Source organism: Spea bombifrons, chromosome 10 (genome assembly GCF_027358695.1).
Source record: "Spea bombifrons isolate aSpeBom1 chromosome 10, aSpeBom1.2.pri, whole genome shotgun sequence".
In the NCBI taxonomy this organism is placed as follows: domain Eukaryota; kingdom Metazoa; phylum Chordata; class Amphibia; order Anura; family Pelobatidae; genus Spea; species Spea bombifrons.
Window position 1 is genome coordinate 20,938,964 of NC_071096.1, and position 15,886 is coordinate 20,954,849.

A 15,886-nucleotide genomic window follows, 5' to 3' on the forward strand; every position below is an offset into this window, starting at 1 on the left:
TCTCTCTCATCACAGATCATTAAATATGGCGAAGCCAAGCACAGTAACTGATGTCATGCAACCAATGTGATTGATCATCACAGCGATCACATGACTGTTCCACCATCCTATTTGTTCTCACGGGACTGCCTCGGGTATGAGGCAGACCCGTGCATCACGAACACACCAGTTGCAGTGAGACGGTGGATTTTCAACAGGATGTATCAGTACATCCAACAGGTAATCCTGCCGCATCTTTTATGGACCTTCTGGTATGTCCATAGTGTAAAGAACGGGTTTTTGTTACTTTTCATATTTTGGTTTGGCATATGTGGGGAAATAATAGTGGACATGTTTTACTTATTAATCAGATGGGGCCATGCCCTTCTCAGCCAACCTTCCTAAGTAGCATTCATATTAAAAAGATTTGGAAGGAATGCATAGCACAAAACATACTTCCCATGCTTTGATGGAGCATCTTGGCCCACAGTGAGTGTATGGCACTATGAGTGATGAACCTCATCAAGCTGACCTCTCAGGGTATTAAAATAATTATAAATATACTTTGCATCTCTCCATTATAAATCCCTTTCTATGCTATATAAAGCGATAGAGGTGGTAATGATTTTCAATGGCTCTGTCAGGCATTTGAAAATTGAAGAAAAAAAAACAAAAAAAAAAAAACTTTAAAAAAAGTCAAGCATACACCATCATTTTCTGCTCTAACATATTATTCTCTGGACACTCATCAGGATATTCCCCTTCGGGGAAGGATATTTCCTGTTCCAGAATGGTGTGAAGTAACTCTAGTGGGCTGCACATAGCCCTGATCTTAACCATACTGAACACCTTTGGGATAAATTGCCAGTTGTGAACCAGGTCCAACATCAGTGCCTAACCTCACAAATAATCTATTGGCTAAATGGGCACAACATTCCCACAGGCACATTCCAAAACCTTGTGGAAATGCTTCCCAGAAGAATGGAGCCTGTTATAACCACAAAGGGTGGTCAGGTGGACACATATCCACATTAATACCAATGGTTTTGTAATGGGATGCCCAACAAGCTCATATAGGTGCGATTATCGGGGATCCACATAATTCTGGTCATAGCGTGTACCTAAACCATATTGTTCTATACAAATATACCTTGTGTTAATGATTCACACTGACGCAGATTTCAACTGCATTCCCTCCTTCCTTCATACACACTACAACATCCAAAACGCAATCATTTATACATGACAAAATCTAATTAAAGTCGATAAGATGAAATGTTGAGTATTATTCCAATATTCTGTACTATATACATTCTGTACATTGCGTAAATGACAAATGCCTTTACTCAGCAGGACCAAATACATGGAAGTCTGTTTTCTGTTGCAGTCAACATTTATTTTAGTCCTGCCGAACAAAGGAACTAAAATCCTCCGCTCCCTTTATTGATTCTGAAAAGAGGATTCTTTTAATGCAAGAAAATAATTTAAAATTATAGGGGTGAAAAAGTTTACAAGAGATTAAAATAAACAAATGAGTTTTCCTGCCACATTCCCATTGTCAGATTCATTTTTGGGATGCCCAGACTCTATAATGGTTTGCAAACACATACATCCAACAAAGATTAGAGGTCTGGACATAAATAATCGTGTGTGTTTATATACTTATCTAAAATATCACACATAGCAAAGATCAGCATATGTTGAAGTATCCATGGGCATAAATGCAGAAAACATACAATATGTATATGCTTTTTAATGTTCTGCTTAATTTCAGACTAAAATTTATACTTTATGTGTATAAATGCACACAGCATAATCGCTATACCAAGTAATCTCTCTTTCACACTACGTTCTGTCTATCTCAACATATGCTGACCATGCTTAAGTTAGCAAGTTCCCTCTGTCTTGTAGAGGTCTCTGCGGAACTAGAATGGAGTGTGTGTTTAGTGGCAACAGTGGCCTGGAAAAGGCAAGGATTCAAACTGTGTGTGGTCTTAAGCAAGGAAAACCACAAAGATTATGAAGAAAACCACAAGTATAAGGAAGATCTTGATCATAAGCCAACGGTTTGATGTGACAGACTGGAAATACTTCAGAATTTCTGAGTGAGCGGCTTCTACATTCAACTGAGTGTCTTCCACATTTCCATCAATCCTAAGGACAGCAGGGAAACGAGTATGTGAGTTGGGAAAAAGGATCATTGGCTAAGGTTAGGGACTTGATTCATGAAGCATAACTGCCACTTGTGACCTGTCTCACCTTTGTATAGTCTCCTCTTGCTCTTTAACCATGTGAGCCAACTGTTGGAAGATAGAGCCAAGCTCCACTATCGTTGATTCTATGTTCTGCATTGTGTCTGCTCGGCTTTGAATATAGGAGTCCTTTGAGGTGGATAAAGAAAAAATGTTGAAAATGTAGGTTTTAAGTCCTTAATTACCATCTCCCTAATTGGGAAGATTGACATCTGTCACTCACCTGCTCATCTATTAGCTGGAGCTGTTGACTGACTCTAGAGTCCATGTCTATTGTCACATCCCCATGTCTTCGTGAATCATCTTGTAAAAGAACAGATGGACCTGGACAGGGGGCAGGTGATACATATTAATAAAAAGGGACAGAAAGTAAACACAGAAATGACAAACTGGTGACTGTGAGATATGACTGGTGACTAAGCTATATATTGCATGGTTGTAGATATACATTGTCATCCAGAAAGGAAATAGAGGGAACAAATATCTTGTGCTGAGATTACCCAAACTGTTGTGATGAAAAGGGAGAGAGGAAACTTGGCCCTGAGAGTAATGCTCCCTGCGACTCCGTTGCTGCTTCAGATTCTAGAGAAAAAATATGAATTATTGAACTCAGAAAGCACCTAAAGCTCTAAATCCATTATACTAGATTATTACCAAGCACCTCACCTCAGTTCTCACTTCTAATACAGACTTGAAATCATTGGACATTGATGCCAGCTTTGACTGTAGATAGAAGAGATTGCAACAGATTATTTCTGGTAACACTACAAAAAAGCCATCTAATCATCTACAGCAGTTGGTTTGATTGGTTATGTTTGACTGTACACCAAAATTATAAAGTAGATATGACCGTTGTGACCTACCTGGCTCCAAACTTTACCATATCTATATCATTCCACAAAATATTTACGTATGGATCAACTATGAACATTTAGGAACTACCGCATCATTGTATCATAACATGAGTGATGTTAATAGGGGATATTTAAAAAGCTCATAACAAGAAAGTCAGTGGTCTAGGTTAATGCACGTCCCAAGTCCTTTCCATCTAACCTGCAGGGAGACCACCACAGTATTAGAGTGAGTTTGAAGGTGCCGCCCACTCTGAGTTCCCCGAGCTCGGACAAATGACTGGAGCTGAGCAATTTGTTGATTCAGGCTCCCAATATCCTGTGTATATGGAGAAAAGGGTACGTATTATTGAAAACAGAGAATCAAATATTTAGTGTGCACAAACACACATACACTGTAACCCACCTGTTTAATGATGTATGTCAGCTCTTCGATCTCCACTGCTTTATCATCAAATAGAGACTTCCTTTTAGCCACTAGAACAGGAAAATAAAAACAATTCTAAAATGGTCTATGTATGGAAGCACACTTCATTAACCCCTTCCATGCCAGGGGTATTTGGTACCTCAAGTCCCGACGCAATTTTGCCATTTTTGCGGTATGTCGGTTCAGCGATTATTCCCTTTTCCTGTGAATAGTGTACCCATGTAAACTATATATTGTTTTTTCAAGGAGAGATAGAGCTTTCTTTTGATACCATAGTTAGATAATTAGCTGAAAATTTAGGATGAGAAATTTTGTAAAAACTAGCAAAAATCTGATTTTTTTTTTCTTCTAATTTATTTTCCTCTCTGAATCCTCACAAAATTAGGTAAAGTTACAGAAATTTCCATCCTACTTTATCAATTCAGGTGCCCTAACAACATACAATAATGTGTACATTATTTTTTACGAAGCCGTAGAATTGTTACATTAGGTATGATGGGACTGCAACCCTAATTTTAAACAAATAAACCAAAAATACCCACAAAAGTATATATATTTTTGTAAAGCAGACAACCTAGAGTATCTCATCAGGGGTATTTGGGCACTATTCACGCAGTTATTTGGCCGCCAATCACTGTCAAATGTGGCCAAAGAAATTATTTCCTGCACTTTTTTCCACCAGCACTTTTTAGTATTTTGTAGGATTCTTAGGATTTTTTGAACAGGGTATGCGTTACGGCAGAGAAATCCAGCCTAAATTGTTCAGCCGCCTCTCCTGATTATGGGGGGCAGGAGGGTTATACCTTTTAGATGATGTGTTAGGGCAATGGCATGTAAAGGTTTTTTTTATTTTTTTATCTTTTTTATAATTTTTTTGTATTTTTATTTCTTGTAATACATTTTTTTTGGCTGATTCGTTTTTCAGCGTGTGAGAAGAGACAGTCTGATCTCCCTGCCGCTGCAAAAAGAGCAGGACGTACCGGTACGTCCATAGGGGACTGAAGGGGTTAATTACCCTTAGGTAACCAAAGATTTATTTACATTACTTTGTAAACAAAGGTACAAAAAGCACACGCAAATCTTGACTGGATGAAATCAAGATGGTGGCATATATACCGGTTACAATTAGATACTCACATATGGTCAGTTTCTCCAGTTTACTAAATGTGTTACTAAGATCCTTTCCTATACGTCTGTAGGGGAAAAAAAAGCCTATAAACATCACAAATATGAATTGAGGAGAGGGGACCTCAATACAGGAGGGTTAAGATGAGAAGAGAACACAACATTTGCAAAAGAGTTCCAAAAGTAAATGTAAGAATGCGCAAAGAGAACAGCGATTAAAGATAGAAAGAAAATGAAGGTCAGAGAATAAAAGGCAAAGTTTAAAATTTAGTGAGATAGAATGTTACGACTTAAGGAAAGAAGTGAACAGAAAGTAAAGAGAGAAACAGGATGAATAATTGGACATTTCTTACTTGGCCATAAGGGTAAATTCACTTCGTTGTTTCACAGCATTGAAGGAGGGGGTAGACAACTGAATGTCATTCTGAAAAGAGGCCAAAAAGTATTGTATTTTGTAAATATCCTGAAAGGTAAAATTCCACTATTGGGCACCCATGAAACGGATTCATGTCTCACCGTCCTCTGCTTTCTAACAACTTGAATTTCATCTCTAACAACCCTCCACAAAACACATTTGAAAATATATGTCACCTCACTTCACATTAATCCCCCCCAGTACACGTAAGGTACAAAGAGGATGATGCTTTACAAGACTTACGTGGCGCCCATGCAGTGACTTGCAAGCAGAGATGAACTCGGCAGTTCGGTCCCGACAGGACATTATGTCACCAGGTGGAACCGGAATAAGATGGGCAGTTGTCTCTGTAGTAATATGGGAGGGCAGGACCTGGGTCTGGGGGGGTCCTACATATACTCCGTTTTCTGTGTTACGGGAACCGTGACGTTTACGCGTGTTCATGGGGCCAGAACCGGCTGGAGAAGAGTAAACATTTCAATCTATACAAATTTGCTGCAAGGTTTATAAACATGTCACTTCCATGGTAATATACAGAATATCTCATACATCACATAAAATCTAGCAGATTTCTACACAAACACATTAACTCCAGCAAGTTAGTTATTATACGTCTGTATCCTGACAAACAAGCTTTCTTGTGTATATTTGTGCTTTTTTAGCCTACCATAATATTGTACATTCTTAAGCTTGTGTTGACAAAAACATTATTTGAGGCTCCTAGTTATTAGTAGGTACAGTGCCACATGTTTGCTCCCTAATGAATAAGCAGACAACACTCCAGTTGAACCAGTTTTCTCAAATACCAGGCAGTAAGTCTGCCACTGGCACACTCCGGATCATAATTCATGGAGCAGGAGAAGCCAGTAACACATAAGAAAGCAATCATAGCTGCACTGTCAAAGTAAAAAGTCACTTGTGTGTGTGATTGGGACATCCATATAGACAAAATAAAAATGGTGGTCAACATACAAAAAAGAGGACCTCCTGCATTATAGCTATAAAGGAGAAAAATAATGCCACAAAAGGACTCGTCATGTTAAAACAGAGGGGTACCAAAAGGTATACACACGTGCTGTGTATCTGTGCAATTAATTTTCTTTCGCCATTAGTAAACTATTGTCATTAGGACACAATTAGCTAGAAAGGCTGGGATGCCACATGTTGTCAAGCTATTTCCTGGACTGATAAATAAACAATGAATGCAAGAATAATAAATACAAAAAATATCAAAATAAATAATGCAAAATAAATATCAATATCAATATAAAGCGCTGCTGGTCCACCTTAAGAAACAAACATCCACTGTTGTTTCACTTTTAATACTCAAAACATAAATCCAAAGCAAAAAACCCCAGTGACCGCACTCATCAAACCAAGTAAGCGTGGAGTAAAAATAAAATATATAATACCAACAAGATGTAATGCAAAATCTCCAGATGGATGACCCGATGCAAACATGAAAAATAAAATGTAAAAGAATAGTGTCATTCATAAATAGTGTGAATAAAGTTAGATGGACTCTTATATTAGGTGGTGCTTCTCCAAAGCCCATATACATGAATGTGTAAAAAACAGGAAGATTAGAGGAAGACTAAGAAGAGAAAGGGGAGAGCAGAGATGGAAATGAAATATGAGCAAAAGGGGAGGAAAGGATAGATGGTAAGACCCCCTCTTACTAGTTGCATCTGAAAAAGCACAATGTGCTCAGTGACCATTTTCTTACAACAGAATCCGCATTGATAAGATCCCTCATCTCCAGTCTATAAATCTACAGCACACTGAACTTACTGCTGTGAGTTAGCTCAACCGTGCATGTCAACTTTCTCCCTCCACATGTGCTCCATGTACATTCCAGAGTGGAACATAGCGCGGAAAACGGCCACTTTTACTTTACCGAATTTGAACTCACATGGCTACCAGCCTATCATTTCCAGGGACCTAAAGAGGTAAATCCAGAACCCGGGACTTACCTCTTTATTTCTGGACCAGGGGAAAACCTGAACTGGTGGCAACTTGAAGGAGAAACACCAAAGCTTTCTCTATGGAACAAGGAGGCTGAGAAGACTTTACTACAATATATATAAATATATATATCACACACACACACACAATAGCATACCTAAGGGGGTCCGGTCAAGCAGATGTCTTTGCGTCGCGATGGCCGCCTAACTGCAGCTTACTGATGCAAGGAAACTCTTTTCTCGCCCAGTTCATCTTGTACAGCGCTGCATAATCTGTCAACACTTTATAAATAAATAAATAAATATATATATATATATATATATATATATAAAACCAGGGATGTACCTAGAATGTTTGGTGATGGAAACCCTTTCATTTCAATGTAAGGGGTAGTAGAAGTATTATTAAACGCTCATCTACAGACACCAGACAAGCCAGAAGGCTTGTTTTTCCCTCAGAAATCTAATGGTGCTGCCACAACCACAAGGGATTCTGGGTAGGCGCATGCAAATGAGGTTAATAATTATCACCTTTGCCTCTATATCCACTTTATTCATGGATCCCTTGAAAGTAATTGCCCGCTGTACAAGACAGCCTTTAGACAAAACTCGGGTAAGAGGTGCAATAGCCAGATCATATAAAGATACATATTATTATTATACTTCATTTATAAAGCGCCGACAGATTCCACAGCACAGTACAAGATGAAAATTTTACAGATAACGACAAGTACAATACAGCAAGTGACATACAGATACAAGCAGAATGAAGGGCCCTGTTCCCGCAGGAACTTACAATCTAGGTAGATAAGGGTGAGAAACAGGAGGTGAGGACTGCATGGTAGTGAATGATGTTAATGTAGGGCGGGATAAGGGTTGTAGGTGGGTGAGAGGGAAGTTTTGATGTTTTATGTCAGTGGTAGGCTTCCCTGAAGAGAAAGCTTTTTAGGGAGCGTTTGAAGGAGGGTAGAGTTGGTGAGTCAGACAGCATGGGGAAGAGAGTTCCAGAGGGTTGGTGCTGCGCGAGAGAAGTCTTGTAGGTGGGCGTGGGAGGAGGTGATAAATGAAGATGCAGGGAGCAGGTCATTGTTGGATCTTAGAGGACGGGCTGGAGTATATTTGCTGATGAGGGAGGATAGGTAGAGGGGAGTGGCGTTAGTGAGAGCTTTGTAGGATAGAGTTAGTATTCTGAATTTAATTCTGCTATGGATGTGGAGCCAGTGGAGGGACTCGCAGAGAGGTGTGGCAGATGCAGAGCGTCGGGTGAGATAGATTAGCCTGGCAGATGCATTGAGGACAGATTGTAGGGGGGATAGTCGGGAGGCCGGTAAGTAGGTTGTTGCAGTAGTCTAGACGGGAGATTACAAGGGAGTGGATTTGTTGTTTTGTGGTGCTGGCAGTCAGGAATGGACGAATTTTGGAAATATTGCGTAGTTGGCTGTGGCAGGATTTAGAGAGTGATTTGATGTAAGGGATAAAAGATAGGTTAGAGTCTAGGGTCACTCCGAGGCAGCGGAGTTGTGGTGATGGAGAGATAGTGGTACTGTAGACAGTGATAGAAAGGTCAGAAAGGGGAATAGAGTTAGAGGGAGGGATTAGAAGGAGCTCAGTCTTAGACAAAGTTAGGTGCTTTTTTAAAGATTTTTTTTTTGATTCTTAGTGTAATAGATATGCTGCCACCCTGCCCCCCTCCCCTAGACATACTAGTGAAGACTCCCAGGTGTCTTGCAGCTTCCGGTGCTGTCACTTCCGCCGTGGGAAGTGCCGGCAAGGAAGATTGTCTGCATCGTGCAACCGTTCACCGGCTGTGGCGATCCGGCGTAAACAACCTCTGCTGCAAGCGCATCAAGCAGACATGCCGGCAGGGGAGGTTGTTTACGCTCGCATCGCAGCAGCTGGTAAACGTCTGCGCGATGTACTTTAACAATCTCCCGTGCCAGCACTCCTCCCGTGGAAAGTGCTGGCAGGGGAGGCTGCCTCAGCATATCGGAGAGTAGGATGCAGGTCCCCTGCAACGCTGCGGGGGATCTGTATCCTAACCCTGCTGCCTGCCCGGCGCCCGGAACTACATGTCACGGGTGTCGGGCGATACGAGTTGCGCATTCCTGCGCTAAACCCCGAATACAGGCCGCACCCCCACTTTAAAGACTTAATACGGCATTTATCTTAAGGTGGTGAGAGGTCATCCAGGAAGAGATGCCAGATAGGCAGCTGCTGATCCGAGAGAGGACAGATGCAGAGATAGATTTGTGTGTCGTCTGCACGGAGGCGGTATTTGAAGCCAAAGCCGTCGGTAAGTTTTCCAAGTGAGGAAGTATAGATAGAGAATAGTAGAGGACCCAGGACAGAACCCTGGGGTACTTCAACAGAGAGAGGCATTGAAGAGGAGGAGTCGCCAGCAAAAGACACAGAGAATGATCTGTTGGAAAGATATGAGTTAATCCGGGAGAGAGCAGTGTCATGGAGACCAAGAGAGCTGAGAGTCTGTAGGAGGAGGTGGTCGACCGTGTCGAAAGCAGCAGTGAGGTCAAGTTAGATTAAGATAGAGTAGTGGCCATTGTTTCTAGCAGATAGGAGGTTGTTTGTGAATTGGGTGAGAGCAGTTTCAGTCGAGTTCTGTGGGCGGAAACCAGATTGCAGGGGGTCGAGCAGGGAGTTTGAGGACAGAAAGTGGGTTAGACGGTCGTAGATATATATATTGCCCTTCTCTAATATTGACACCTTTGGTAAATATTGGCACCGTTTTAGTCAGTACTTTGTGCTACCTCCCTTAGCCAAGATAACAGCTTTGAATTGTCTCCTATAAGGCCTGGCAAGGGATCAGAGGCAATTCATTCATTCATTCATGGAGAATCTCTACAGATACTTAAAATGTTGAGGTTGACGCTGGTGGACTCTTCTCTTCAGTTCAGCTAACAGGTTCTCTATGGGGCTCAAGTCAGCGGACTTTTCAGTAATGTCTGGCAAACTGAAGACGGTTGAGTTTGTTTTCGGATGAGAGTAGAGGCTTTATTCTTGAAATCCTTTCAAACCGCCTGGTGATGCAGGCGGTGTGGTCTTAGTTTATGAGACTTTCTGACCCTTAGATGCAACTTTTGCAATTCTCCAGCTGTGATCCTTGGGGATTTTTTAGCCACTCGAACCATCCTCTTCACAGTGCGTTGAGGCAATATAGCCAAACGTCCTTTTCCAGGTTAATTCATACAATTTCAGTGGACTAGAACTTCTTAATTATTGCCCTAATGGCATTTTCATTGCTTTTGCTATTTTCTTATAACCACTTCCCGTTTTGTTAAGCCCAATAATCTTTTGCCACACATCACAGCTATATTTCTTGGTCCTCCCCATTGTGATGTATGACTAAGGGAATTAGGCCTATGTGTTACCAAATACTTACACCCACGTGAAACAGGAAGTCATGGTTGAACAATTTCCTGTTCCTAGTAACCCATACATACCACAAAATGTAAAATATGAATGGGAATATACTTCAAATATATTTTTCTCATACAAATTCACATGGGTGCCAATGATTGTGCCACACATACAGTATATTTAAAAAAAATTGATAAACTTGTGTTGTGTTTGCAACTGTTTATTTTGACGGGTGTTCTTGTGTTTATTTTGACGGGTGTTCTTGTTTAACTGTTATTTTGTAGGTTCTCATTTTTTTATTTTTTTTTTCTTATACTTGATTATGAGTATGGTTATGGGAGTTAGCAAGATTGATGATCTGACTCAATGCACATCTTGTTTCATGTATGCATTCCTGGATGAATCCGTCCAGGGTCCATACCTCTGTGGCAGGTGTGAGCAAGTGGCTTCTCTGGAATCTCATATTAGAGATCTGGAGAAGCAAATTGCAACTTTGAGAGAGATAGACAATCTTGAAAGGAGTCTGCTGCTCACTGAGCAGAGTTTAGTGGGTGCAGGTAGTGAAGAGGGAGGAGATAAGTCAGCTGGGGAACAGGCATGTAGCTGGGTCACAGTTACACGTGGTGGTAGAGGGGGAGGAAAGAGGAAAGGTTTAGCTAGTCCTGACCTTGTGCAGCCTAACAGATTTGCCCGCTTGAGTGAAGATGTTGGGTGCATCAGCTCAGGAGTAGCTATACTGGAGGAAGCTGTTCCTTCTAACAGCTGAGGGAACAGCCCCTCTAGTATGAGTTGGGTTGAGAGCATAGGAAAGGCTAGACAGGTTGTGGTGGTAGGGGACTCTATTATTAAGAGAGTAGATAGGGTAATCTGCCGCTCTGATAAGCTCAACCGGACAGTTTGCTGTCTCCCGGGTGCTCGGGTCCGGCATGTTGCTGACAGAGTGGATGGATTATTGGGAGGGGCTGGGGAAGACCCGGCTGTCATGGTCCATATTGGTACCAATGACAAAGTCAGTGGAAAATGGAAGGTCCTAAAGAATGATTTCCAGCTTAGTTAAGCAGGAAATTAAAAATAAGAAAATGGCTTTTACAGCATTTAAATCAGACGAATCAGAGGCATCCTATATAAGATATAAGGAAGCCAATAAAGCATGCAAAAAAGTGATTAGATGGGCTAAACTAGAAAATGAGAGGGTGATTGCCAAAGAGAGCAAAACTAACCCCAAAAAATTCTTTAAGTACATAAATTCTAAAAAAACGAAGAATGAAAACGTAGGTTCAATAATAACAGAGAGGGGAGTGTTGGTTAAGGAGGACCAGGAAAAAGCAGAAACTTTAAATAAGTATTTTTCCTCAGTATATGTTATGGAGGAACCTATGGCAATGGAGATACATAGGACCACTGAGAAAAATTTTCAGTCAAACTGTGAGTGGATGGCCCAGGACAAGGTGCTGCAGCAACTAAAGAAAATTAATGTTAACAAGGCTCCAGGGCCTGACGGTATTCACCCACGAGTACTTAAGGAGCTGTGTCAGGAAATAAGTGAACCTCTGTTTCTAATCTTTCGGGATTCTTTTCTTTCAGGAATTGTACCAGAGGATTGGAGGAAGGCAGATGTGGTTCCTATTTTCAAAAAGGGTTCCAACTCTGTGCCCGGAAATTATAGACCTGTGAGCCTAACTTCCGTTGCTGGGAAAGTATTTGAAGGGCTGTTTAGGGATAATATTCAAGAATTCCTTGGGAAGAATAGTATTATTAGCATAAATCAGCATGGTTTTATGAAACATAGGTCATGTCAAACTAATTTAATTGCATTCTACAAAGAAGTAAGTAGAAGTGTAGATCAGGGTGTTGCAGTGGATGTAATCTACTTGGATTTTGCCAAGGCGTTTGACACGGTTCCACACAATAGGTTAGTATTCAAACTGAAAGAAATTGGCCTAGATGCAAATTCTTGTTCTTCGGTAGAACATTGGCTTAGAGGTAGAGAACAGAGAGTTGTTATAAATGGTAAATTTTCAAGCTGGTCAAAAGTGGTAAGTGGTGTCCCTCAGGGTTCTGTTCTGGGACCAATTTTATTCAACATATTTATAAATGACCTGGCAGGAGGCATTGAAAGTCATGTTTCTGTGTTTGCAGATGACACAAAACTAGGTAAAGTTATACAGGGCGAGCAGGATATTACTGTGCTGCAGAGGGATCTAGATAGACTGGGGGACTAGGCACTCAAATGGCAGATGAAATTCAATGTACCGTATATTCCGGTATATAAGACGACTTTTTAACCCCAAAAAATCTTCTTAAAAGTGGGGGGTCGTCTTATACGCCGGGTACTTACCAAGCCGGAGGTTCCCACGAAGCCACCAATCTCTCTAATCACTACGCGCCGGCTATTGATGCCGAGCGCAGGGATGCCGTCTTGTCCCGGCGCCCGGCATCAATTGCCGGCGCGTAGTGATGGCACTTCAGACCTCGGCTTCCCTGCTCTCTAATCACTAGGCTATTGATGCCGAGCGCAGGGATGATGTCATGTCCCGGCGCTCGGCATCAATAGCCGCCGCGTAGTGATTAGAGAGCAGGGAAGCCGAGGTCTGAAGTGCCAGACCTCAGGCTCCCACAACTGGATGGAAGAAAGAAGACAGAAGATAAGGTAAGAGATGGGGAGAAAGGGAGAAAGGGGGGAGAAATATATATATATATACATATATATATATATACATACATATACATGTGTGTGTAAAGGCAGGGGTGTGTGGTGAGGGCAGTGTATAAATGTGTATGTATGGACAGGCATATGTGTAGATATATATAGATATATATATTATATATGTGTGTGTGTGTGTGTGTGTAAGGGTAGTGCATGCATGTATATGTCAGCAAATCAACCAGCAAATCACCGGTAAGGTACATCGCTTGCCGTGATTGGCTGGTTGTTGTACCGTGGTAGAGGGGTAGTCTTATACGGCGAGTATAGTCCAAACTCTATATTTGGACTGTAAAAGTTGGGGGTCGTCTTATACGCCGGAATATACGGTAGATAAATGTAAAGTTATGCACTTCGGGGTAGCGAATGCACAAGCAACCTACACCCTAAACGGTAGTGAATTAGGGGTAATGACAAATGAGAAGGATTTGGGAATTGTTATAGACAACAAACTAGGCAACAATGTGCAGTGTCAGTCTGCGGTTGCTAAGGCCAGTAAGGTATTGTCGTGTATAAAAAGGGGCATCAAGTCGCGGAATAAAGATATAATTTTGCCTCTGTATAAATCAATGGTAAGGCCGCACCTTGAGTATGCTGTGTCATTTTGGGCAACTTTTCTAAAGAAGGATATCATAGCACTAGAAAGGGTGCAGAGGCGGGCTACAAAATTAATAAAAGGAATGGAGCACTATAGTTATGAAGAAAGGTTAACTAATTTAAATCTGTTTAGTTTAGAAAAACGTCGCCTCAGAGGGGATATGATAACGTTATATAAATATATTCGTGGCCAATACAAACCATTGTGTGGAAATCTGTTCATAAACGGGACTATGCATAGGACACGTGGTCATGCATTTAGACTGGAAGAAAGGAGATTTAGACTAAAGCAGAGGAAAGGGTTTTTTACAGTAAGGACAATAAGGATGAGGAATTCTCTGCCTGCAGAGGTAGTTTTATCAGAGTCTGTACAGACGTTTAAACTGCAACTGGATGGATACCTGGAAAAACATAATATTCGGGGATATAATCTTTAATTATGGGGAAACAGCTTATTGATCCAAGGAGAAAGCTGACTGCCATTTTGGGGTCAAGAAGGAATTTTTTCCCCTGGTTAGTGCAAAATTGGAAAGAGCGAAGCCGGGGTTTTTTGCCTTCTTTTGGATCAAACAGCAACAAATTTGCTCATATTTATCAAGGGTGCCAATATTAGTGGAGGGTACTGTGAATATATATATATATATATAAAAATAAAATCTCAAAACCATCATTACAAATTATAGTTTGATCTGTTCCTTAAAACAGCAGCCATTAGAAGTTAAGGTGAATTTTATATCAACTATTGGCTTAAATACTCACAGTAATTTCTTCAGTCACATATATATATATATATATATATATATATATATATATATATATATATATATATACACACAAGAACATCTACGTAAAGACGAATTTGTCTTAACTGCTAACATTCATTTTTGATTTGTATTAAACATTGTTCTGAGCGTTTTATGGTAATTTATTTCTATTGCTGATTCAGAGGACATGTGAAAAAAGCATGCAGTTCAACAAAATTATAGAGAAAGCTTACTCTGTGTAAACTATTCCAATAAGCATAGACACACCATAATTTAACAGTAATCCAGTGTTATCAACAGTCACATTTATAGGCCAATCCATCCTGGTCAAGTACTACTACAAATCTGATTACTGACAATCAATGCCTGCGATACTAAAGATTTTCAAAACCTAAATATTTGGATTTTATATATTTATGTGACCATAAGGGTTTACATTTGTTCTCACATTGTAATTTGCATATACATATGATAAAACAAAACAAATTTAACTAAGAGGACGAGCGTGAGTGACGTCACAACACAAACGTATAGCTCCACAGAAGCCCTCACAAAGATCAATTATCATAGCCGGTGTACTTCCTTTGGGTGTCAGTTAAGCCTGACATAGGCTTTGATTTCCTAAACATAAAGCTACGTCGTGAGGCCTTGACGCACTGTAACCCTTAAACCTCACCGTCCAGTTCACCGGCCAACGCTCTCGACCGTCTCCGCCTGTGCCTGTGCCGGGGTATCGTCTACGTCAGCGCCACGTACTCACGCGTCACCTGGCACCCTGCGATTCGTGGCGCGTTCTGATGGCATCACTACAGGAGGCGTGGGAAAAAATGCAGAAGAGGCGGTGTACTGGTGGTTGTAAACGTTTCTTCAGCTGCATATACGTAAAATAAACAAGCTTTATTAACAACTAACGTTGCTGAAGTATGTTGTTTCCCAATTTATCATTAAAATATGTAGTGTTATACTATAAAGTATTCTAAAAATATAACACAGCAGTTTGTATTAGACTGGTGTTGTGTAGTCGTATCTGTTTCGTACAATATATTGTTGTGGTATTGATTTATAAAATATTGTATGTGTTGAATAAGAAGGCTGAGTAAAGGAAGTTCATTTCATTGAATAAGAAGCTGGCCGACCCCAACAAAAGCATTGTACAGTTTGCCGAGGCTCAACCAGTCCTACGTTTTATTGTCAGAATGAAAACCTCCACATGAATTTGCTTGAGGGTTGAAAAAGTGAGTGGTTTAACGCTTTGATTGCTGGGGTAAGGGACAGTTTCCCGTTCTAGATACAGTTGGGTTACTCCCTTAGAAACAGTGTACATTTTACAATGGAAACCTGTTTTATTATCTTCTTTCAAATGCATATAATTGGGCGGTCCCCTTAAAATGTCATGGTGTCCCTCTTGCAAATCTGGAGGCAGATGTGCATAA

The 15,886-nt window shown here is 40.7% G+C and overlaps 1 protein-coding gene across 1 annotated transcript; it reads right to left on the minus strand.

The window, feature by feature from the left end:
- Window positions 1–1,245: 1,245 nt before the first annotated feature.
- On the minus strand, window positions 1,246–15,229 carry STX5 (syntaxin 5). Its single transcript, XM_053448536.1, has 11 exons — window positions 15,130–15,229; window positions 5,293–5,507; window positions 4,988–5,058; window positions 4,647–4,702; window positions 3,489–3,559; window positions 3,285–3,401; window positions 2,898–2,954; window positions 2,732–2,813; window positions 2,455–2,555; window positions 2,239–2,360; window positions 1,246–2,133 (listed from the first exon to the last, which is right to left on the minus strand). The coding sequence occupies exons 2-11, from the start codon at window positions 5,491–5,493 to the stop codon at window positions 1,974–1,976; spliced, it is 1,038 nt and encodes a 345-aa protein (XP_053304511.1). The 5' UTR covers window positions 5,494–5,507; window positions 15,130–15,229; the 3' UTR covers window positions 1,246–1,973.
- Between the last annotated feature and the right edge of the window lie 657 nt (window positions 15,230–15,886).

Excerpts from the sequence above, each read along its gene's own strand:
- STX5 (XM_053448536.1), bottom strand. The coding sequence starts at position 5,493 with ATGAACACGCGTAAACGTCACGGTTCCCGTAACACAGAAAACGGAGTA. Across the intron at positions 4,703-4,987 it reads GAATTTACCCTTATGGCCAA|ACGTATAGGAAAGGATCTTA; the intron begins GTAAGAAATGTC and ends TTTCCCCTACAG. Across the intron at positions 2,814-2,897 it reads TATTAGAAGTGAGAACTGAG|AATCTGAAGCAGCAACGGAG; the intron begins GTGAGGTGCTTG and ends TTTTTTCTCTAG.